Here is a 23,479-nt window from a genome sequence, read left to right as displayed (position 1 = left end):
GGGGGACAACTTAACCTTGGTTCTCTGAGGTGGGGGACAACTTAACCTTGGTTCTCTGAGGTGGGGGACAACTTAACCTTGGTTCTCTGAGGGGGGAGGGGACAATCTAACCTTGGTTCTCTGAGGGGGGAGGGGACAACTTAACCTTGGTTCTCTGAGGGGGGGGGGGCGACAATCTAACCTTGGTTCTCTGAGGGGGGAAGGGGACAATCTAACCTTGGTTCTCTGATGGGGGAGGGGACAATCTAACCTTGGTTCTCTGATGGGGGAGGGGACAATCTAACCTTGGTTCTCTGATGGGGGAGGGGACAATCTAACCTTGGTTCTCTGAGGGGGGAGGAGACAATCTAACCTTGGTTCTCGGAGGGGGGAGGGGACAACCTAACCTTGGTTCTCTGAGGGGGGAGGGGACAATCTAACCTTGGTTCTCTGAGGGGGGAGGGGACAATCTAACCTTGGTTCTCTGAGGGGGGAGGGGACAATCTAACCTTGGTTCTCTGAGGGGGGAGGGGACAATCTAACCTTGGTTCTCGGAGGGGGGAGGGGACAACCTAACCTTGGTTCTCTGAGGGGGGAGGGGACAACCTAACCTTGGTTCTCTGAGGGGGGAGGGGACAATCTAACCTTGGTTCTCTGAGGGCGGGGACAATCTAACCTTGGTTCTCTGAGGGGGGGCAAGGTACAACGTTTGGCGGAGTATGTGGCCATGTACAGAGGGACCATCCAAAAGGGAACTGCTTCCAAATTCAAACGAAGCCATTACATTTTTTTTAGCATTACAAAAATAATAGTATTTATGCTATAATTGAACACTTTTGAGATAACAAATGTAATTATGATAAAAACTTTGATGTTCCTTAAAAACAAAAAGAAGGCTGCAACAGATACCGTTGCATTGACCACAAAGTGCTTTTTGAAAGACATGTACAAAACCAAAACACTATAAAAAAATAATAAAAGTACATAATGGTATTTTTTGCTCCTATGCGGACTGGTACATAGTGTACCTAACAATACTTGATGCTGTTTTTGATACTCCTTATATATTATACATTTATAACTTAATCAAGCACATTAAAAAAAACGTCACAAAAAAGTTATTGACTATCAGATAGGTGACATTTTGAGCCTGGATCAGAATGCATCTGTCAGACCTGGGATCCACTAATATTTGACATCTTTCCAATACTTTGAGTTTGCTTCAATCTGTTTGGAGTTACAGGTGGGCATGGTCTGCACCTAATGGGATTTTATGTGTTCCATTGCAACAGGCAAGATATATATATATATAATTTCAATTAGTATTTGAATACAGTCTGTTGCCTTCAGGAGCAACTATTCTTACAATCTGTTTCTCAGGTGGACTGCATCTCACGTTCCCCATATAGTGAACTACATTTGACCAGTAAACTATGCTCACACACTACTTGAATAAGGCATCATTCAGGGTACATCTAGTCGTGTGAGGCATCATTCAGTGTCCATCCTACTCCAAATGCACTATCCATATCCACTTTGACCTGCTGTATTATAAATGGCAATATTAAATTACATTATGGACCCTTGTATAAAACCAATAAAGCTTTCCCTTACCCTGGGCTCACTCTAAACATACAGGTCAACTTTAACACGTGGCAATTTAGAATATGTGTGAGGTATTAACTGATTAGTAAAAGTACTGGTTGTTCCTATCAAGCCACAAGGGACTTTTGAACAGTTACGAAGTCCTCGAGTTACCCTCTGGACCCCGAAGTAGGTCTGGTACAAACTCAGAAGGGCCACATTTGTGATTATCTTTTTTTTTATACTTATTTTATGAAATTATTCAGTTTTTTAGAAGAAAGGTTAATTGTGTTCCAAGAAATATTCACATGCCCTCAGGTGATGTTAACATAGCGCTAACATATGCCAGGCTATCTGACAAGACCAGCTAGTAATGTAGTATTCTGTCACATAATACTACGACTAGCATTTTAATTTGCTCATGCTCAAACTTTTTCTAATGTTCGCAAGTATGGCCCCAAAGATATAGTAATCCTAAACAAAACACTAAATGGCATCTCCACAACTCTGAGCAGATCCTGTGGTATGGCCAAATGGGTTGAAACAGTAGTTGTACAATCTGAGTGTGTGGGGCCATAACAAAGCTTCACAAACTACCTTGAAATCTTTCATGTTATTTAAAGATGGCTGATTGGCATGTCATATCACCAATGATGCGGTGTTCAGTGGGGGTTGCTGAGAACTCCATTGGTTGTCAAGGCCTGTTTGCTCCGCCTCCTCTGGCTAAGGAGCTTTCTGTTTTTCTGCACCTTAACTCGTACATCGAACACTTCCTGAATAGCATTCTTGAAACAGTGGAAGTTGTAGTCAATTAGTCCTGTGGGAGAAAGACAAGATAGGTTAAGGTCATTATTCAGGGTTTTTCCCAGTTAACATATCATAACCATTATAATGTTAAAATGACTAATACTTCTCACACTCACAATCTCAACCATCAGCGAAAGTAATATTCTGAATCAGATTAAAAACTGCAATAACCAGAAAAAATTATTATGTACTTAAATCTCTTGTGTCTCATTAACTCATTTGAAAATGTAAATAAATGTTACATTTATTTGTTACACTTTCAAAGCCAAGCTATCGCTAATTAGCCAGCATTGCTCCAAACATACCTATTTCACTATTGTCCTGAGATTGAAATGTCTTTGAAGTCACTAACTTTGAAGAGAAGCAAAATACACCATTGTTGTGCAGCAATTGTTAAGTGTGTTGAGTCTCTCAACACTATAAAAAAACTGAACACACACATTTTAAATTCAGTGGAATAGTATGCTGATGCAAAGACGTCATACAAGTTTGGAAGACAACTTTTACCTACATTCTTTTAAAGTTTGGGAGGGTAAACTTTCCCTTCACAACTGCAGGTGCAAACATGCCGGATGCTACATGGCCTGGTGTAATACCATGTTCTACATAATGATATGCTACTTTCTATAACCTTTTGATTGTAGAGCTATTGTTTGTTTTTCATATTTAGGGAAAGAGGATATTTTTTGACTCCTTAACAAACAGGTTCCATGCTTTGTTCTCCTGACAAATTTGACAGCTTTATTTGCAGAAAATGTGGAGTAGGCGTAGCAATGGAAATGTAAAAAGTGACACAAAGAAGTTGAGAGGCCGTATTTTGGAATTCAATACATAAAATACGATGTGACTACTTTCTTCCCAGAGTTTGTGTGTCATACTGTACCAGGAGAACACTCTCATGAACACCTATTAACTTGAAAGGAATTCATTTCAAAGAAATCCTATTGTATTGTCACAAGCAGGGTGTCATCTGATGTCCAATCTTCTGGCAGACTGGCTACTGCAGACAGTCAAGGCTCCATCTCACCAACAGGGAGTTCACAACTTTAAAGGGAGGTGAGAGCCTTTGATCATGGGTTCCAAGGTTTCCACACAACTCTCCTTAAGAGGTTGTAAAGATAGTGAGAAAGAAAGAGGTCCAGGGACTAATGGGCCCTCCATTGCAATTATATTGATATTCTATTTATAAATGATTTATGCTGCGTCAGTAACAGGAAGTTGGAGCAGCCTCTGTTCAATGAGCGGACGTGGTAATTGGTCTTTATCCTCCGCACAATATTGGGCACAATTTAGCTTTTGACTTCCATTTCATCATCTATTGTGTTACGTCTGTCAATTAACCTCTATCACTGTGCTCATCACAGATCACTAATCCCAGACCCCTCAACACAGACCACTCAACACAGACTACTCAACACAGACCACTCCACACAGATGACGCATCACAGATCGTTCATCACAGATCACTCATCACATATCACTCAACATGAGGCGGGAGTTGGGATCAAAAATATTTCATCCTGGATAGCCATTACCCTTTGGAATGTATGTTATCTAAAACAGCAGGTGTCCTAGTACCAGGTGTTCAGTACAACACTTCGGCATCAGTCAAGCATTGAATAAACACCACATTTTGCACATGATATCCAAAGGTAGCCTTTGAGCACAAAACATTGTAAAGATGTTGAAAATACTTGACAATTTTTTTTTAACCTTTCTAATTTAAAGAAGCCACTGAATAGAACATATTTCAAATGATTTTGCTCACTGGAGGGATTAAACTCTGTAAAGCCACAAAAAACATCCCCATAAGGCTAGAGGCCAGATCCCCAAAGGTCGGCCCTGGTCCAAAGTGTGGCACTATAAATAACCATTCAGGACACAAACTGACTGTTTTTTACTTCTCTTTGCATCTCCAACCCAACACAATTCTTCTCACTGCAACTTTGTCTCACCTTTCCTCTCAAAGTTCTCTTCTCGGAGGAAGCAGACCATAGCCAGGAACTTGGTGACCTCCTTCAGGTACATGACGGTGGTGTTGTTCAGGTGAATGATGGCCATGGACTCCTTATCGTAGGGCTGTCCAGCCTCTTCCTCCGTCAGCCTGAGAGCAAAGAGAACAAGGCATGACAGGGATGAGTCTGGGATGAGTGAAGAACAAGAACAAGGGAAGAGGGGAGAAAAAAGGAATGAGAGAGGAAAGAGAATCCGGGGTGGGAGAGGAATGAGAAAGGAAAAACAATGATGTATGACAGAAGGAAGAGAAAAAGGTATAAGGTACAGAATGCGGGATGTGTGATGGTAAAATTCATGATACAAAGAATAAAAGGGTGATGTTCACACTTTACACTTGAGAACACTGGGTCTGGACTTAAAATAATTCTGAGATAAAGGGAACCCTTTTTTGTTGGTTTTAATCATGTAGTCTGTTTGTGCTTTTACATGGTTGATCAATGAATTTAATCAACTTTCTCTTTTTTGTTTTCGTCCAATATATTGAGGAGTCTTTCCCATTCTTGTCGTCAGTCTTCTCTCCTTTGTTGTTTCTCTAAAGACTATTCATTGTCAAAGACTCATTGTGGTGTCATGTGATCACAAAATAAGAAACCAAAGCATTTACTCTTTGTTAACTCATTTTAACTTCTGGAACTGGGTCATTCTCGTTTATGAGAGATTAAGACTATAACTTTGGGTCTCTTTGTTAACCATAGAAGCCACACCATGCATTGTAGCCCCAAAACACTGTTCTGAATCCTCATTCTGTTCTTCCTCGTGTGTAAAGGTGTGTAAGGAGTAAATTATGGTCAGACTGCCAGGTGTCAGGAGCAGTTATGTATGAGTCAAAACATGGAATCACGTACTGTAGGTACTCACACTCAAACTATTAAAAGACAAAAACCAAGGACGAATTTCATTTAATCCGTGCTGGAGAGGATAATAGTGCAAAGTGTTTAACCCTTTGTCACCTTGCAGTAGAACTATGGTCAGGCTTTTGAGATGTAAGTAGGTCTTGGAATTTGAATCTCAGCTTCCTTGGATTTTCAATTTATAGAGTACATGTGTGAATGCCTTTGCAATTCTAAAGGTATTGTTCCTCCATTGCGAGGCCCATCCATTTCAGACAGAGGGCACCTTTCCATGGCTTGAGCTGGGTTGACATAGGGACGGGCATGATCTAATGTATTCCTACAAGCATAAAACTGAGAAAGTACATGTGTACCTAAAAAGCGTTGCTATGTAACGGATGCCGGATCAAATGGTAATGATCCAAATGAATAAAAGCTCCCGCTTAATCCCATGCTTTCAGGAGCTTTAGGGGGAAATGCATTGACATACGGTCTGCAAGCCAAGAATAGTTCCTCACCGTAATGCCTGTGGCAGGGAAAACATTCAATGTAGTCTGCTTTGAAAGAAGGCCTACAAGCATAGCTGTGATCCATGGTTGTCTTCCCCCCTACTAGTTAGATTCACTGCATGAGAGGGCAGATTGTGTTAGATGACTAAAATGTAGCCTAATTACTAGCAAAAGGAGCAGACATTCAATGCAGTGGCCAGGGGACATTTAAGTGCCATCTGAGCAGCAAGCCAAGTGAATAGCATGCAAAGTTGCACACAAGAGTGGTTCATTACCTAAATTAAGTGAAAAATACTCAATTTGCAAGAACCATTACTTAATTGTTAATAAGACTGTTGTTTGGTCATGATTTTGGCCATGATCACACACACACAATTACCTACATACAAGGCCACACACTCACACGCTTGTTCTTCTGTTTGTGTGGGGACCGGAAACCCAGACACACACCCCTCCAACAAGCCTAACCCCCACCCCCCCCCCCCCCACACACACACACACACCCCTCACCGCAGACAGCAAATACACAGAAGAACATTAAAGTTAGGCCCATATGAACATGTGCATGAACACGCACACACACAGACGTGCACACACACAGACGTGCACACACGCATAACAACACACAGAGAGGAAATATAAAAAATATTTCAAAGTCTGTGCCATTTCCAATCCTGATACACGGTGAGAGCTCGTCTTATCTGGAGTATTATTGCCCTGAGGCGTAAACAGTCAACAGCCTTCTTCAGCTCAGCCTTCCTGAGGCCCGTCGTGCCGTATCTCCATCCCAGCCATTTCCATCCTGACTGGCAGCTGTTGTGCCCAGGGTATGTCCTCGGCTTACATGCTCAGCCTTAGCCTCCCTGCCGGGGCCCAGCGGTCCTACACGCTCTCAGCAGACCCAGTTCGCACTGGGTTCAACGGACCCGGAGGCTCCCAACATTATCACATGGTTTGTTTACCGCCATCCTCTCACAGCAAAGAGGAAGGCTCCAGCGCGGTCAGCCTGACGGCCAGGACGTGGTGGGAGAGGTGTGGAAAGGTGTCGTCCAGTGCGACAATGCGCTATACGCTATACTTAAAAAAACGCCCAGGTATGGTTCAAGACAAAACGCTATACTTAAAAAAACGCCCAGGTATGGTTCAAGACAAAACGCTATACTTAAAAAAACGCCCAGGTATGGTTCAAGACAAAAGGCTATACTTAAAAAAACGCCCAGGTATGGTTCAAGACAAAACGCTATACTTAAAAAAACGCCCAGGTATGGTTCAAGACAAAACGCTATACTTAAAAAAACGCCCAGGTATGGTTCAAGACAAAACGCTATACTTAGAAAAACGCCCAGGTATGGTTCAAGACAAAACGCTATACTTAAAAAAACGCCCAGGTATGGTTCAAGACAAAACGCTATACTTAAAAAAACGCCCAGGTATGGTTCAAGACAAAACGCTATACTTAAAAAAACGCCCAGGTATGGTTCAAGACAAAACGCTATACTTAGAAAAACGCCCAGGTATGGTTCAAGACAAAACGCTATACTTAAAAAAACGCCCAGGTATGGTTCAAGACAAAACGCTATACTTAAAAAAACGCCCAGGTATGGTTCAAGACAAAACGCTATACTTAAAAAAACGCCCAGGTATGGTTCAAGACAAAACGCTATACTTAAAAAAAACGCCCAGGTATGGTTCAAGACAAAACGCTATACTTAAAAAAACGCCCAGGTATGGTTCAAGACAAAACGCTATACTTAAAAAAACGCCCAGGTATGGTTCAAGACAAAACGCTATACTTAAAAAAACGCCCAGGTATGGTTCAAGACAAAACGCTATACTTAAAAAAACGCCCAGGAATGGTTCAAGACAAAACGCTATACTTAAAAAAACGCCCAGGTATGGTTCAAGACAAAACGCTATACTTAAAAAAACGCCCAGGTATGGTTCAAGACAAAACGCTGTACTTAAAAAAACACCCAGGTATGGTTCAAGACAAAAGGCTATACTTAAAAAAACGCCCAGGTATGGTTCAAGACAAAACGCTATACTTAAAAAAACGCCCAGGTATGGTTCAAGACAAAACGCTGTACTTAAAAAAACGCCCAGGTATGGTTCAAGACAAAACGCTATACTTAAAAAAACGCCCAGGTATGGTTCAAGACAAAACGCTATACTTAAAAAAACGCCCAGGTATGGTTCAAGACAAAACGCTATACTTAAAAAAACGCCCAGGTATGGTTCAAGACAAAACGCTAGACCAAATTGACGAGCAGTGACTCCAGATTGGAATTGTATTACGAACCCATGGAGAGATCTGAAAACAGTTTTTGAAGAAGTACTCTTCAAATGTAGGAGAAATGGAAGAACATCGGTGCAGGAACATCAGCCAATTAACACTGTCGGTCGTTGCATGCTGTCACCAGATCACTGAGACAAGATATAGCTACTTAAATGAAAGGAATTCCCTACAAATTGTTTAGTGTGTCACATCATGGGCCCTTCATAGTATGGTACAAGTTAATAACATGTTCAACAGCTTTCCTTTCCTGTTGCCTACAACCATTTTTTGTCCATGTCGTTTTTTTTCATTTTCATTTATGAAACAAAATACAAATTAAATGTAATACAATCTGTATCACTCCATGTCTATTTTAAGCTCTGCTCATTAAAATATTTGAAAGATAAGTATGGTGTATTTTGAAAACTGCTGGGACAGGGTCATTTAGAGTACATGCAAGAAAACCTGCAATCCAAATCAACCACATAAACATTTATCTCATAATGGATTGGAATTCCTGGATTTAGCGTGTTTGCTCTAGATTGCATTTTCCACCAAGTTCTTTCTAGTCCTGCAGTGAGAGGTTAGTAACAGCATATCCTCAACATCAGTGGCTCTCAACCTTTTTCCGGTACTGTACCCCAAAAAGATGTTGCACTGCTTGGAGTACCCCTGAAGTACCCCCTCATGTTAATTTCACTAGTAAGCCTATGGTGTCATGAGTGGTGTTATGAGTGTTTTCAAGTACCCCCTGTACCCCTGGTTGGGAACCACTGCTCCACATGTTGCTTTAGCTCTACATTCATTTCCCTGAGTGAGAGAGAAGTGCACACTTCAACACACAGTCCAAAACTAAGTCAGAGAGATTTTGACAACTTCCTAACAAAATAAAATAAAATGCTTTCCAAAATGTGTCCTTTAAAAACATATAAATAAAATGATATAATGTGTGCAATCCCTGTTCATCTTACTAATATATAAAGTCTTTATGTAAATCAAATCTTGGGAGTGCAAATACTAGACGTTTGTGTCTACTTGTTACGTGGTTGACTTAACCGCCTTAATTAAAACAACTGTAAGTCTAATACAAAAACTGCAAATCGCTCTATAGTTAATTAAAATTATAATTGATTGCATTTAAATATTTTTTTAAGCGCTTTAATTATTAAGTGGGTAAGCTCACCTCATCCCCCACCAAAGTCTCACTTGGGTGATTCACTGCAAACAATATGCACTAGAACGCTCAACACACAGTGGTTATGAGTGATTACGCCAATTATAGGAATGAGCAGGATTATAGGAGTTGAACCAGTTGACTGGGATTAACATCCCCAACCCATTGATAAGTATCATTGAATATTTAGTAAACACAGGACAGGACACTCAATGTCCAATTCAAAAGACAACTATTTACACAAGGCAATGTTCCTACAACTGCCGTGGGGCATTAGGATTTGGTCCAGTAGGGGAAGAAAGCTCTACAGGCCATAAGATGAATAAAAGGGAATGTTTTATGTTCCTCAAAACCAAAATAGACTTGGAGAATTGGCGAGTAATCTTCCTCAATGTAGTTATAGATGAGAGGAATACGGTGGATGGAGACATTGGTCACAGTGGTCATACGTTTTCCATTTCATAGGTGTTTGTGTGTTCTTTTAGAGGGCAACTTGTGATTGCCTGCATTATAAGTATAGTAAACCAAGAAAGCTCAATTAAAAAAATGCTGTTTTTGGTGTGGGTGTAAGGGTTAATTGAGGGTTTGGGTAAGGTTTAGGGTTAAGGTTAGGAATAAGGATGTCAGGGTTAATGTTAGGGTTAATGCTATGGTTAATGTCAGGGTTAATGTTAGGGTTAATGTCAGGGTTAATGTCAGGGTTAATGTCGGGGTTAATGTCGGGGTTAATGCTGGGGTTAATGTCAGGGTTAATGTCAGGGTTAATGTCAGAGTTAATGTCAGGGTTAATGTCAGGGTTAATGTCAGGGTTAATGTCAGGGTTAATGTTAGGGTTAATGGTAGGGTTAATGCTGGGGTTAATGTCAGGATTAATGTCAGGGTTAATGCTAGGGTTAATGTCAGGGTTAATGTCAGGGTTAATGTCAGGGTTAATGTTAGGGTTAATGTCAGGGTTAATGCTAGGGTTAATGTCAGGGTTAATGCTAGGGTTAATGTCAGGGTTAATGTCAGGGTTAATGTTAGGGTTAATGTTAGGGTTAATGCTAGGGTTAATGTCAGGGTTAATGCTAGGGTTAATGTCAGGGTTAATGCTAGGGTTAATGTCAGGGTTAATGTCAGGGTTAATGTCAGGGTTAATGCTAGGGTTAATGTCAGGGTTAATGTCAGGGTTAATGTCAGGGTGTAGGGTTTGGGAAAGATAGGGTGTTTTATGTAAATCAATTGTTACTCCCCAAAAGATTGTCTTATAGCAGTACAAGTATGTGTATGTGTGTGAGAGTGAGTGTCTGCATTTGTGTTTTTGTGTGGGTGTGAGAGACAGACAGAGAGACAGAATAACTATCTACTAAAACAGACTGGGAACTCAGATTAAGATCTAATTACTGTCTCAGCTGGAGTGAAATTGAACAGAGGCACACACTGAGTCTGAAGATTAGGATTCACACAGACCCCCTGCTTGGCTTCACTGGATAAGACTGCCAGTTGACTTTTCATTTCATCAACTTCCAGATGGAAGAAAAAGGAATCTGAATGTGCGACCCATTTCGGAGGCCCGGTATACTGCAGGATGAATGCTGTTCAGCGGGTTCAGCGGGCGTACATAAGCAGGGCTGGGCGGTGGGTTTTATGCTTACATGGTTCATGCCGACTGTCTCTTTTCACAGCAGCGTGTCACTCGATAAATTAACTTTAATTCTGAACTAGGCTGCAAGAAGCGGGCACAGTTACGTCTCTTCAGCTCACATTCTGTCCTTTCTGCTAATTCATACAACATGCAGTACAGGGAGATTGGTACTCAGGCTACGGGCCCTCGAACTAAAGAAGCAACAATCAGGCTAGCAGGTGCCAAGATCCATGAATGAAGTGGCATGACTGCATGTGACCAGAAAGTACTGTTAACACCATCATTTAAGGTTTGATTTTAAGGTTTTATTGTTAACCTATAAATCAATACATGGACTTGCTCCTACTTACCTTGCTGAAATGATCCAGCCATTCATACATTGGGGAGAACAAGTATTTGATACACTGCCGATTTTGCAGGTGATCCTACTTACAAAGCAAGTCTGTAATTTCTATCATAGGTCTCTAAACAATCAGCCGGAGGCAGGGCCTTTTCTCATAGAGCTCCACTACTGTGGAACGATTTGCCAATCAAGGTTAGAAATGCAAACTCAGTGCAAACTTTCAAGTGTCTACTAAAGACTCATCTCTACAGCACAGTCTATGATTAGGTGTAGCCTGGCCCATGGGTGTGAAGGTGACCAGAAAGGTGTGATACTGTCCACCCTTGCTGTCTTGCCAGGTGGGCTCTCATCGCCATTGAATTGCCCTCCCTCCAATGCCTCTCGGAGGCAGTGTCCCTGGCTTGTTGTTGTCTCTCTGTTGCGCACCTGTGCAATTGGACTGTACTCTGCTGGCAATACTCAGCCCTCATTCAGGGTGGTTGCATTTGGTGGTTTTCCCTTTGGTTGATGCTTGGCAATGTGGGTGGATTGATTTCCTGCCTGTTGGGCCCTGTCTGGAGCCTCCCCCAGATAGGGCCACAGAGTCACCAGACCCCCCTGTCTCAGTCCCAAGTCTCCTCCCGTATTGAACTTAGGAGGGCATGAGGTCCTGGCCCACACCTGCGGAGTACCTGGCTTGGGGGACCCATTGCTATCCCTGTCCAGAGTCCTCCTGGTTGTGTTGCAGATCGAGACGATACCTGATGATTTCAGCTGCCACTGTGGTGACACCTCCCCCATGTTGTCCCTTTCCTTGTCCATCAGGTCATGCTTCCAACCTGGACTAAGTTTAAATAGACTCTAAACTTTATTAATTATTACAATTATAATCTTAATATGTTCACCTGGCAACAGCCAGAAGAGTCACTGGTCACCCCTCTGGGCCTGGGTCCTCTCTAGGTTTCTTCCTGAATTTTGGCATTCTTAGGGAGTTTTTCCTAGCCACTGAAATTCAACACCACTGTTGTTTGCTCCTTGGGGTTTAAGGCCGGGTGTTTTGTAAAAGCAGTTTGTGACATCAGCTGATGTAAAAAGGGCTTTATAGATAAATGTGATTGATTGATTGATCAGAAAAGTGTTTGCTTACGGACAGAAGCGTGTTGGTTCTCACCCGTAGGCTCACCCGTAGACTCACCCGCAGACTAACCCGCAGACTCACCCATAGACTCATCCATTGACTCAACCGTAGACTCACCCGTAGACTCATCCATAGACTCACCCGTAGATGCAGGAGATGTCGATGACCACGTCGATCATGTCGCAGCACAGCTCGTAGGTCTGCATGTCCACCGGGCTGCTGTCTGTGGCGACGTAGATCTTACTGACCACGTCAAACAGGAAGGCCTTCTCTATACCTGAGTTCTGGGGGTACACAAAGAGACTGGATAGCACACTTAAGAGGACACAGCGAAGAGAACCCGAGTCATTAAAAGCCGCAGGTGGCCAAGATATCGTCTCCAACATCAGTGTCAGCTGCCATTGTCCGATGATTACACATTGTGAGTTGCCTTTTAAATAGCATTAAACCATTTGCTTACTAGGTGTTTCACGGTGTGAAAAAAGCCACAGGGTTCTAACTGCAAAGAACAACAGAAAAAACTTTTCTAGAAAATTCTGTATTTTTGATTGAATCACACAATGCTGGGGTTCAATAAAAAAATAAATTTTATCTCAAAACTAAAAATTTTTGCAGAAAGAACCTTACATTCTTGATAGTTCATAACATACCTTCTTGATGTCTGTTTCCTCACTTTCTCAGAAAACTGAACGTATGCCCCCGTTAGGTTAAAAACAAATACACTCACCTAAAGGATTATTAGGAACACCATACTAATATTGTGTTTGACCCCCTTTCGCCTTCAGAACTGCCTTAATTCTACGTGGCATTGATTCAACAAGGTGCTGAAAGCATTCTTTAGAAATGTTGGCCCATATTGATAGGATAGCATCTTGCAGTTGATGGAGATTTGTGGGATGCACATCCAGGCACGAAGCGCCCGTTCCACCACATCCCAAAGATGCTCTATTGGGTTGAGATCTGGTGACTGTGGGGGCCATTTCAGTACACTGAACTCATTGTCATGTTCAAGAAACCAATTTGAAATGATTCGAGCTTTGTGACATGGTGCATTATCCTGCTGGAAGTAGCCATCAGAGGATGGGTACATGGTGGTCATAAAGGGATGGACATGGTCAGAAACAATGCTCAGGTAGGCCGTGGCATTTAAACGATGCCCAATTGGCACTAAGGGGCCTAAAGTGTGCCAAGAAAACATCCCCCACACCATTACACCACCACCAGCCTGCACCGTGGTAACAAGGCATGATGGATCCATGTTCTCATTCTGTTTACGCCAAATTCTGACTCCACCATCTGAATGTCTCAACAGAAATCGAGACTCATTAGACCAGGCAACATTCTTCCAGTCTTCAACTGTCCAATTTTGGTGAGCTTTTTCCTATTTGTAGTGGAGATGAGTGGTACCCGGTGGGGTCTTCTGCTGTTGTAGCCCATCCGCCTCAAGGTTGTGCGTGTTGTGGCTTCACAAATGCTTTGCTGCATACCTCGGTTGTAACGAGTGGTTATTTCAGTCAAAGTTGCTCTTCTATCAGCTTGAATCAGTCGGCCCATTCTCCTCTGACCTCTAGCATCAACAAGGCATTTTCGCCCACAGGAATGCCACATACTGGATGTTTTTCCCTTTTCACACCATTCTTTGTAAACCCTAGAAATGGTTGTGCGTGAAAATCCATTTATATAACCATTTGAAGAGGCCTTGCTTTCTTTCAGGTTGTGACCTATATCAATGCAAAGATCTATGGAAGGGATATTTCTGAAAGATTACGAAATTACCACGTTACTGAAGAATAGATCATAGTTTGGGTGTAAGGGACTAGCAAAATCTACCAAAAGATTACGAAATGACCACGTTACTGAAGAATAGATCATAGGTAAGTAACGTTGGGTGTAAGGGACTAACAAAAATTATAACCATTTGAAGAGGCCTTGCTTTCTTTCAGGTTGTGACCTATATCAATGCAAAGATATATGGAAGGGATATTTCCGAAAGATTACGAAATGACCACGTTATTAAAGAATAGATCATAGTTTGGGTGTAAGGGACTAGCAAAATCTACTGAAAGATTACTAAATTACCACGTTACTGAAGACTAGATCATAGTTAAGTAACTTAGGGTGTAAGGGACTAATAAAAACTATCAAATTGGTCAACCAGACTTAAACTTTAGCAATGTTATTAGTTTCTTCATACAGCAGTACATAATGTTTATATTTACGCTAAATATTGCTTTAACAAATGTGTATTGAACATGAATACATATACAGTATATACATTAAAATAAATTCTCTTGAAGGAGTCATTAGATATCTTTACATATCTTTACCTTTGTATCAAAATTGAAAAAGTTATAAAACTCTGAAGTCAACTACATTGGCCATGAGATGTCATCACATCGTGTTATAAATAGCTATGTGTGTTTGCGGTAGAAACTTCAACTGACTCTTTTGAATTAGCCATATAGGGCATTTATGCATTGCATTGCGTAGAAAGCAGTGTTTCCAGTGTTTTATCACAGTAGAAAGTTCAGGAAAAGACAGAATTATGAAAAAGGCTATACAACCCCAACTGTTAGAGCCACAAACGATGAAGTTACATTCTCTGAAAGGAAAAAGTGAAGGGAACATGCTGTTTTTTGACTTTTCACAGCCGGAGATGAATGTTTTTTTAAGGTTATGAACACTAGGACCTAACAGTTGGAGCTACAAACTCATAAATTACAAACTTATTTTTTAGACTTAGTGGAGACCCAGGAACATGAAGACCTTTGAGGTTTTTCTCTACAATGCACAAAAGCACTGCAATCAAAAGGTAAGTTAACTGTAAACGATTGTAAAGATTTATGTTGAGCCTCGTAACTTATGTTTTCTAAAAAAAATGAAAAAAAATTTAAATGTTCCTGTACTTTGTAATACATTAAAAATTTGGTAAATGATTCATGGTATCTTCATGTTAAAAAAAATCTATGAGGTTAAGTCACTGAACTTAAACAGGAATAAAATACAAAGCATTAAATGTTAACCTGGCACAGATTACATATTAACGGAAAAGAAGTTTAAACATTCCTAACAGGTAGAACCTTATGGCTGAACATTTTAGAACTAGAGAACCATTTCAGGTTCTATCTGCATGTATCACCCTTCATAAAATAATAATTCACAACAAAAAAGTTCTGAGATTTAGGATGTGAAATCCTTGATGTTCAGTATCTCAGAACTATGCTGTGTGCAGACAGAACCTTCCAGCCCTGAGGTTTCGGACTGGAGATACTTCACTTTCTAAGAACTCCAAGCAGCAGGGAGCAATATCTTTTGGCTAGACCAAAAAGCCCTGGAAGGGGATAGGAACGAACGAGTGAGTGAGGTGGAGGCCATTTGTGGATGCTGTAAGCTCTCCAGGGGTCCAAGGGGTAAATCAAAGAAGGGAAAGTAGACAGCGCCAATTGAACAGCCAGGGGTGGGATAAGGACTGTCCAAAATGGCTCCCTATATTCTATGTAGTGGACTTCATTTGCAAAAGGTTCAGAACTAGTGCCCTTTTTAGGGTAGGGAAGAGAATGTCATTTGGAGTGTAACCAACATCTTCAGATCACCAGGGGTCGGAGGCAGGAAAAGGACTCAAACAGAGTGTAAACTTTGAAGAAATGTTATTAACAAGGCTATCTGTGTCCCCCACTCCTCTGTAAATATTATATCACTGGAAACAATTAACATAAGCAGAGAGAGCGAGAGAGGCACAGGGAGAGAGAGAAAGGGATCATTTATTTGAAAGCTAGGGAATAAATCCCCCAAGTTTTCATACATTTCTCCCATCCACAAAAAAAAATCCATATGGCTTCCAAGCCTTTTTGCCCATATGTTGATAGTGTATTTTAGATAGTATACTAGTGTTTGGTCAGCAAGGATTTACTGTGGTTTGATGAGGCCATTTGTCAACTGTGTGATCTGAGTTGACTTCAACTGGACTCCATCTGAACGTTGAATAAAAGCTGGGAGCTTGAGAAAACAGTGGATCCTAACCAGGGGTACACACAGCCCCCAGGGGAACTTGGTCTATCCACAGGGTGTTGAGGAAACGTGTTAAACCCCTGGCTTACTGGTGAAATGCACTTCAAGGGGCCTCCCCCGGGAGAGCAAGATTCACTTTGTGATACAGTAAGCAGAAAACGTTCTGGGACACCGCTCTGGAAATCTAGTCTTTGTGGAACATCTACTACTGTTTTTTTATGATCATTATTAGTTACTAATAAATATTAATAGTTATAACACTTCTCAAATGAAGATTCTAGAACAACTGATAGCAACAGTCATACATTGTGTAAAATGTCAGACTATTACACACAAAACCATTGCTCACATTTAGCTGTATTCGATAGCATTAAAGCCAGAACTGTATGCATTTTTATGCTCACGGTAATTAGCTAACAGACTGTAATTTCCTGAGGGTAGCATATCCATTCAGCATGTGACATTAGATAAGCAAACAGCTTGCCTGGTGTCATTTACCATAGCTTAGAATGATTTTCAAAAGAGCTTTTCGTTGTCAAGTAGCCTACAGTAAAATTGTCAGTCTGACAATTTACTGTCAACATCAATACTGGCATAGCTGGCAAGCCAGTCAAATTATATTTAAAGATAAATAAGTAGCTATGAGTTATCTACTTAAAGCTAGCAGCTGTTAGGTGGCCAAATTAACACAATCTGTTCTCCAACAGTGTGATGCATAGGAGCGATCTGTGGGCTTGCTCCCAAGCAAGCTGTGAATACAGTATTTGAAAGTTGTTAAAAACAACATTTAGGTCGGTATAAAATAATTTTTTCACCTCGATTATCAAGAAGGGTCCCGAACCCCCACTAGGCACCCCATATTGGGCACTAGGTTAGAAACCCTGTATTAGAACACTGAACAACAGGTGATCTATATACGTCTGAACAGCAGGTGCTGTAGAAGACGGAACAGCAGGTGTTCAAGAACGCTTCACGGCAGGTGTTCTAGAAGATTGAACAGCAGGTCTTCTCCATCCTAGTCTATTAGGGCTGGAGGTTCATCTTGTCCTTTCTTCTCCTCCTACCTTATCGACCAGGGGAAACAACTGATTGGCTTAAGAATCTACTCATAAGGATTTACATGCCTACGTCATTCTGGGATGAATCCTATACTACTTGTCTTTTTGCACAAACACACACTCTTGTTTTTCTTCCTGGCGATGATCATTTCAAAGACTAATAAGTGGTTGTTTTTTTCTAATGTTCAATGAAAGGAGTGGATATGAGTTCCTGCTAATTTCCTAATATAAATGTAGATCTGTAAATCTCTCTCAGTAACAGCGTCCACTGACAAAAATGTAGAATGTAGAGTAAGTCTATTTATCACTAAGACAAATAAGTTGTACAAACTAACAAAACTGAGGAGTAAATATAAATCCTAAATGAAATTTGTAATGCAGCCTAAATGATGTAAACATCTGTAAACCTTCTCTTCCTCCCCACAAAGACTTTCCAATATGAAGCACTTTTCAATGTAAAGTTCCTTAAGACATAAAAGGTTTCTCATCTAAAGTTCTTATTTAATTATTAAGGATACCAATGTACTAGAAACACTTTCCTGATTACAACGAAGAAGGCACACACACGCAGAGGGAGGAGGTTGCTGCATCGCAACATAAGCTTATTCAAGTTTATTTTATCAAAAGAAAAGGTTTTACCCCTGACATTATTAGCTATTTAATTAATATAAAGATCACACATTATATTTCTGCATTTAAAGGCTTGACTTACGCTTCCTTTCTGTGGCTGAACATCAGATATCAGTACCTCTCAAGTCACGTAGATGGTTTTCTACAAATAGCCTCAATGAAAACCTGTCTGTAAATTAATTACTGTGTATATAATATATTAATGTTATGGTGATCTCTATTTTCAATGTTCTCTTTGACAGTGAAATGACGTAACTTTCTACAAACCCCTGCCATTATTTATATTCAGTAGTACTGCCACCTTCTGGGTGAAATCCAACGTGTTCAACACTATGAAACAAATATGCTGTAAATCATTCATATTAATATGGTAATGGTAATTAATATGACAGTTAGCAGACATTTCTTTTTTCAGATGACAGTCCCTGGCAGGAATCAAACAACTCTGGGTGTTGAAAGAGCCATGCCGTCTTTCACATTCAACTGAGCACAAATTAAAATACAGACGTGCTTTTGTACAGATTTTCTTTTTCTCAGGCCTTCAAAGCACTTCTGCTGAAAAAACTTAGGTTGGTCTCTCGGGGTACGGTTCAAAAGTATCATAGGGAGAGGAGTACTCACTCAGTTTATTTTAAGCAGAGTTCAGGTACATCACACTAAAAGTAGTTTATTGGAGAAACATGCAATCCATGGTTTAGTTTTCTTTACACAGACACTTTAAACAGCACACATCTGTGAGAACTCATAGATATCAGTCGATTGAGGACTATTGTGAGAACTCACAGATATCAGTTGATTGAGGACTATTGTGAGAACTCACAGATATCAGTCGATTGAGGACTATTGTGAGTACTCACAGATATCAGTTGATTGAGGACTATTGTGAGTACTCACAGATATGAAGATATTGAGCAGGTTTTCGAGAGTGGGCAGCTGTGGGATGAGCTTCTGAACCACTTTGCTGAAGGCCTCAAATATGGAGTGGTCATAAATGCTGGTCAGGTAGAAGCTGAAAGTTTAAAGGTCAAAGGGGCAATCACAATTTAATCAAAAGGGTATTGTTATCACCCATCTAAATTTTTACAGACATATTTGTCCCAAAGTCAAATAGGTTTGCAAGCCACAGTAAAGAATCCAGCATAAAAGCGCAATAAAAGCGCAATCCAGCATAAAAGCACTGACAATGGATCGTGATAGAAGACTATTATGAATTCAATGGACAGTGATAGAAGACTATACTGAAGTCAATGGACAGTGATAGGAGACTATACTAAAGTCAATGGACAGTGATAGGAGACTATACTGAAGTCAATGGACAGTGAAAGCAGGCTATACTGAAGTCAATGAACAGTGATAGGAGACTATACTGAAGTCAATGGACAGTGATAGGAGACTATACTAAAGTCAATGGACAGTGATAGGAGACTATACTGAAGTCAATGGACAGTGAAAGCAGGCTATACTGAATTCAATGGACAGTGGTAGGAGACTATACTGAAGTCAATGGACAGTGATAGGAGACTAAACTGAAGTCAATGGACAGTGATAGGAGACTAAACTAAATTCAATGGACAGTTAAAGGAGACTATACTGAATTCAATGAACAGTGATAGGAGACTATACTGAAGTCAATGGACAATTTGGCAACACTAGTCATTCGTTTTGAAGGTTTAATATCTCCACAGACCTTAGATGTATCCTCTCTAAGCCAGCATCAGCCAGGTCGTCATTAGCCCGTTTGTGGATGTCCCTCTGCTTCTCAATCTTGGCATCGTCCGACAGGCCGTCCACCTTGTGGATGAACACCTCAAAGTTGATGTCCGGGTTGACCTTGTAGGCCCGGGTCACAGTGAGGTGGAGACGACTCAGCGCCTCCACATAGTCGTCCTTGGGAGGTACAGGGAGACCGTTTGGTTACTTTACTAACCCTAACTATATAGTTCATTTAATCACTTATAGTTGGATTTATTTATTTAGAGTTTGATTTATTTAAACGTTTTTGTTTTGTTTATTTATGTATGTACAGTTTTATGTATTTATAATTTTGTTTATTTCATGTGTACATTTGTGGATAAAGGCTGAACTGCAGTAGCACATACGATCAAACATTTAAAGTAGTGAAGTGAGATCTAAAACAGGGAGTAGAAGCAGGAATGGAAGGCCCATCTCTGAGATAGTGGGGGAAGAGAGGGAGTCACTGATGAATAAACAGTAATTGATTAGAAAATGCTGTAATAACACAAGGAAAGTAAGTAACTAACTTCATAATAAAAACATTTATACTATTTGTATTACACCCATAGAAGTCTCTTGAAGCCACCCTTCTAAATCTCCTTTTGTTGACAACCTGAGTGTTGTCCATGCATCTGAAGACAGCACTCAGACACGCTTTAAACATTAATAAAATTGTTGTATTTGAATGCATAAATGCCTTTTGATGCATTCACAATACATGTACATAACACGAAGGACTTGGTAAGATCTGGCCCTAGCTCTTCAATAACACATAGATGGTTCAAAGACTGCTAAGTCACCAAAAGGAATTCCTGATTGCTGATTGAAGTGCTCACAGCAAGAGTCCTTATCAAAGAGGTGTGGAACACATCTAACTTGTACTTTCTAACACAGACCGAGGAGATTTTCTACTTTCCCTGTACACTCTAAAGTTTTGAGTACAGCTTCAAATTTAATTGCACTGAACTGAACTTCATCGATCCCAGAGGAAATCCGGCCAACCTGGAATGCTTCAACCGGGATGTCTGTAAAACCAAAGAATTTGGCAAAGATTTGGGGACTCCGCAACTTCAGCACGGACACCTGAGTCTCTGCTTTGTCACCTGTGAGTCGATGACAAAGATTAGGGCCCCTGTTCCTCTGAAGATCATCTCGTAGTCAAAGGTAGGGTCGAAGAAGTCTATCTGCCCGGGGAAGTCCCAGATCTGGAAGCTGACGAAGGAACTGTTGGAGACATCTTCCCTGCAGATCTTATCCAAATCAAATTGAACTTTTGTTAAAGTCCATCTAAAATCACAACACACTTTACAATAAAAACATATACTTCCAAGAAATGAATACCACCTTATAAAAGTGAATACATTTATACAAACCAAAACCACACGCGTCACAATGCCTCAGCCACCAGGCTAATCCGGGAGCCTGGGTAGTGAGGTGAAGACATCATCTAATTCTGTTGTGTCTTACCTTATTGGTGCTTTCTAGGAAGAGGGTCTCGTTGGGCGACATTTTGTGGAATACCACTTTTTGGATGGAGGACTTCCCGCTGCGCCTCAGACCCATCAGGAGGATTCTGGGCTTGACCTCCCCACTCAGAGGATCACTGAAGCCCCCTGGGTTGAGAGGGAGAAAGAAGAAATGAAGGGATGTGTTTTACCACAAGAATGTGTATCTCTTTAAATGTATTGTTTTAATAGATTTATTTGACATGCCCATCTCGCCTAGGTTTCCTGTGTAAAAAATAAATAGTAGTTAATCTCTCAAGGATGGTGACTTCCTGGTTATTGACACAGGACTGGAATTTTGTCTATGTTCCAGACTGTAAAATATGCATTACAGCAACACAGGCACAGGGAATACGTGCTTTTGCTCCAAACAGACTGATGTCAAACGGCCTGACCAACTAACACTACATCAGTTTTCTTCCACTCCCCCAGCAAAGCTGGCATGGTTCGCTTCACACGGCATAGATAGATCATCTCCTCAGCCCCACAGGGCCTAAATGGAACCCTGTTCCCTGTATAACACACTGTCTTTCATCAAGGTTATATAGAACCCTGGTTAAAAGTAGTGCCCTACATAGGGAGTAAGGGTGCCAATTGGAAGACAGGCAGGGCCTACTCTGGCCTTGGCGCTGAGCTAGCCTAAATCACATGCTTCGTGTGACCTTGATAGCTTTCTACTGAGGGAAGAATGTGGATGGCATTCTGTGCTGTAATATTATAAGGCTTGCATCCCAAACGGAAACCTATTCCCTATATAGTGCACTACTTGTTACTACTGTGTCTTGGTCAAAAGTAAAGCACTATAAAGAGAATTGGGAAATAGGACTGGGACTTGGCACTCCTGTAATGTAATGAGTAACAGTGTTGAGATGGGGAAACACCTTAATGGAAATGCATTATAGATTCTGAGGGGCCCTTCTACAGTATAGCCACAACTTGGGGAACTGAAACGGTTTTTCAGTTTAATTCATTTTCCCAGAGTGGACTTATCTGAGTGATTCATGTCTAACGGCTGGCTGTACCCTGGAGAGGGTACCCAGTTAGGCTGTTAGCAGTGTTGAGATTATTGTTACCCAACAAGCTAGTGGACATAGAACTTCAGAAAAGATTAAGGAGGACCCTCTCAGCATTTGACAAGGTTTTGAGGAGAATTATTGGGAGGTCATTTTACTTTAAGAAACAGTGGCCAGTGGACATTTCACCCAATAAGAACACACCACACCATGTCTTGGAAAATGATGAAATATCATGTTGAATATAACAACACTCTCTGAGACTAGAGAGGGAGAGAACGAGAGAGACTCACAGTCATGTGACAGATGAGTCATCATTAGAATCAGACAGACAAAAACTACATGCCATATTCTGTATTCGGTGCACTAGATTTGACCAGGGCTCCATTGTAGCGTCCTATATACTAGATAAAGTGTGCCAATTAATTAGTAAGTATACATATTGCACGTGCCTCTTATTGCTTATTTGATTGGCTAGTATAATTTGAACGGGCAGCTCAATGCATCACTTCACTAATGATGACACATTTCTCATTAAACGTTGATAAAGTTTTTCTAGAGTACTTTATAAACAATGCAAGCATCAAGCCCCAAACAAAAAGCAGAACCAGATGCACTGAATATTTTTAATGATAACAGTGAGTATAAACGCAGCGGTGTTGCAGCGACACAGCGAAAGCTCAACAGAGAATACGTGCATCACATTCATTAGCAAAACTGACCAATGATTCCTTTTAGGGTAACAACGCCCACACCATCACGCGAACAAACAAGTTTCTAATGGGTCGTAACCTTTGTGAACGCAACAGTTTTCATACAGGCCGGTCTAGCTAGCTTTTTATTAAAGAACTGTGAGGTTATTTTGGGCTGCAGAGAGCGCGGAGTAGAACTAAAAACATTTAACACTAACAACAAAAGGTTCGGTTGCAAGTCACCCCCACGATTTAGATAGCTGGGCTACAGTGAGATGACAACTTGTGCAATCTCACTTTAGCCCATTTCTTACGCTAAGGGAGAAACGTTTTCCCACTACCTCCGTCTTCGCAGCTACAGTCCAGATCCCCGTCAGTGAACGTATTGAAGTCATCGTCGTCATCATAAAAACCAAGCGCCAAAGTTTCATCGTCTTCGACCTCGATGTACTTCGAAACCACCTTGCTGCTGGTGGTCATTTTCTTATAAGTGTCTGGCTATGCCACAGACGCTGCACAACTTTTTCCACAGCATTGTCACCTGATATTTGCAAACCATTATGAACTTTCACCCCCCCACA

General features: G+C 40.9%; 1 protein-coding gene across 1 annotated transcript; it reads right to left on the bottom strand.

Moving 5' to 3' along the window:
- Window positions 1-543: 543 nt before the first annotated feature.
- rragd (ras-related GTP binding D) lies at window positions 544-23,448 on the bottom strand. The gene is made up of 8 exons (XM_013137367.4): window positions 23,240-23,448; window positions 21,156-21,301; window positions 20,792-20,938; window positions 19,642-19,841; window positions 18,849-18,963; window positions 12,400-12,542; window positions 4,326-4,474; window positions 544-2,380 (listed from the first exon to the last, which is right to left on the bottom strand). The coding sequence occupies exons 1-8, from the start codon at window positions 23,376-23,378 to the stop codon at window positions 2,226-2,228; spliced, it is 1,194 nt and encodes a 397-aa protein (XP_012992821.1). The 5' UTR covers window positions 23,379-23,448; the 3' UTR covers window positions 544-2,225.
- Between the last annotated feature and the right edge of the window lie 31 nt (window positions 23,449-23,479).

The sequence above is a fragment of the Esox lucius genome, chromosome 15 (assembly GCF_011004845.1).
Source record: "Esox lucius isolate fEsoLuc1 chromosome 15, fEsoLuc1.pri, whole genome shotgun sequence".
Classification (NCBI taxonomy): domain Eukaryota; kingdom Metazoa; phylum Chordata; class Actinopteri; order Esociformes; family Esocidae; genus Esox; species Esox lucius.
The sequence above is the reverse complement of the archived record's forward strand: the minus strand, read 5'-3'. Positions and strand labels throughout refer to the sequence as shown.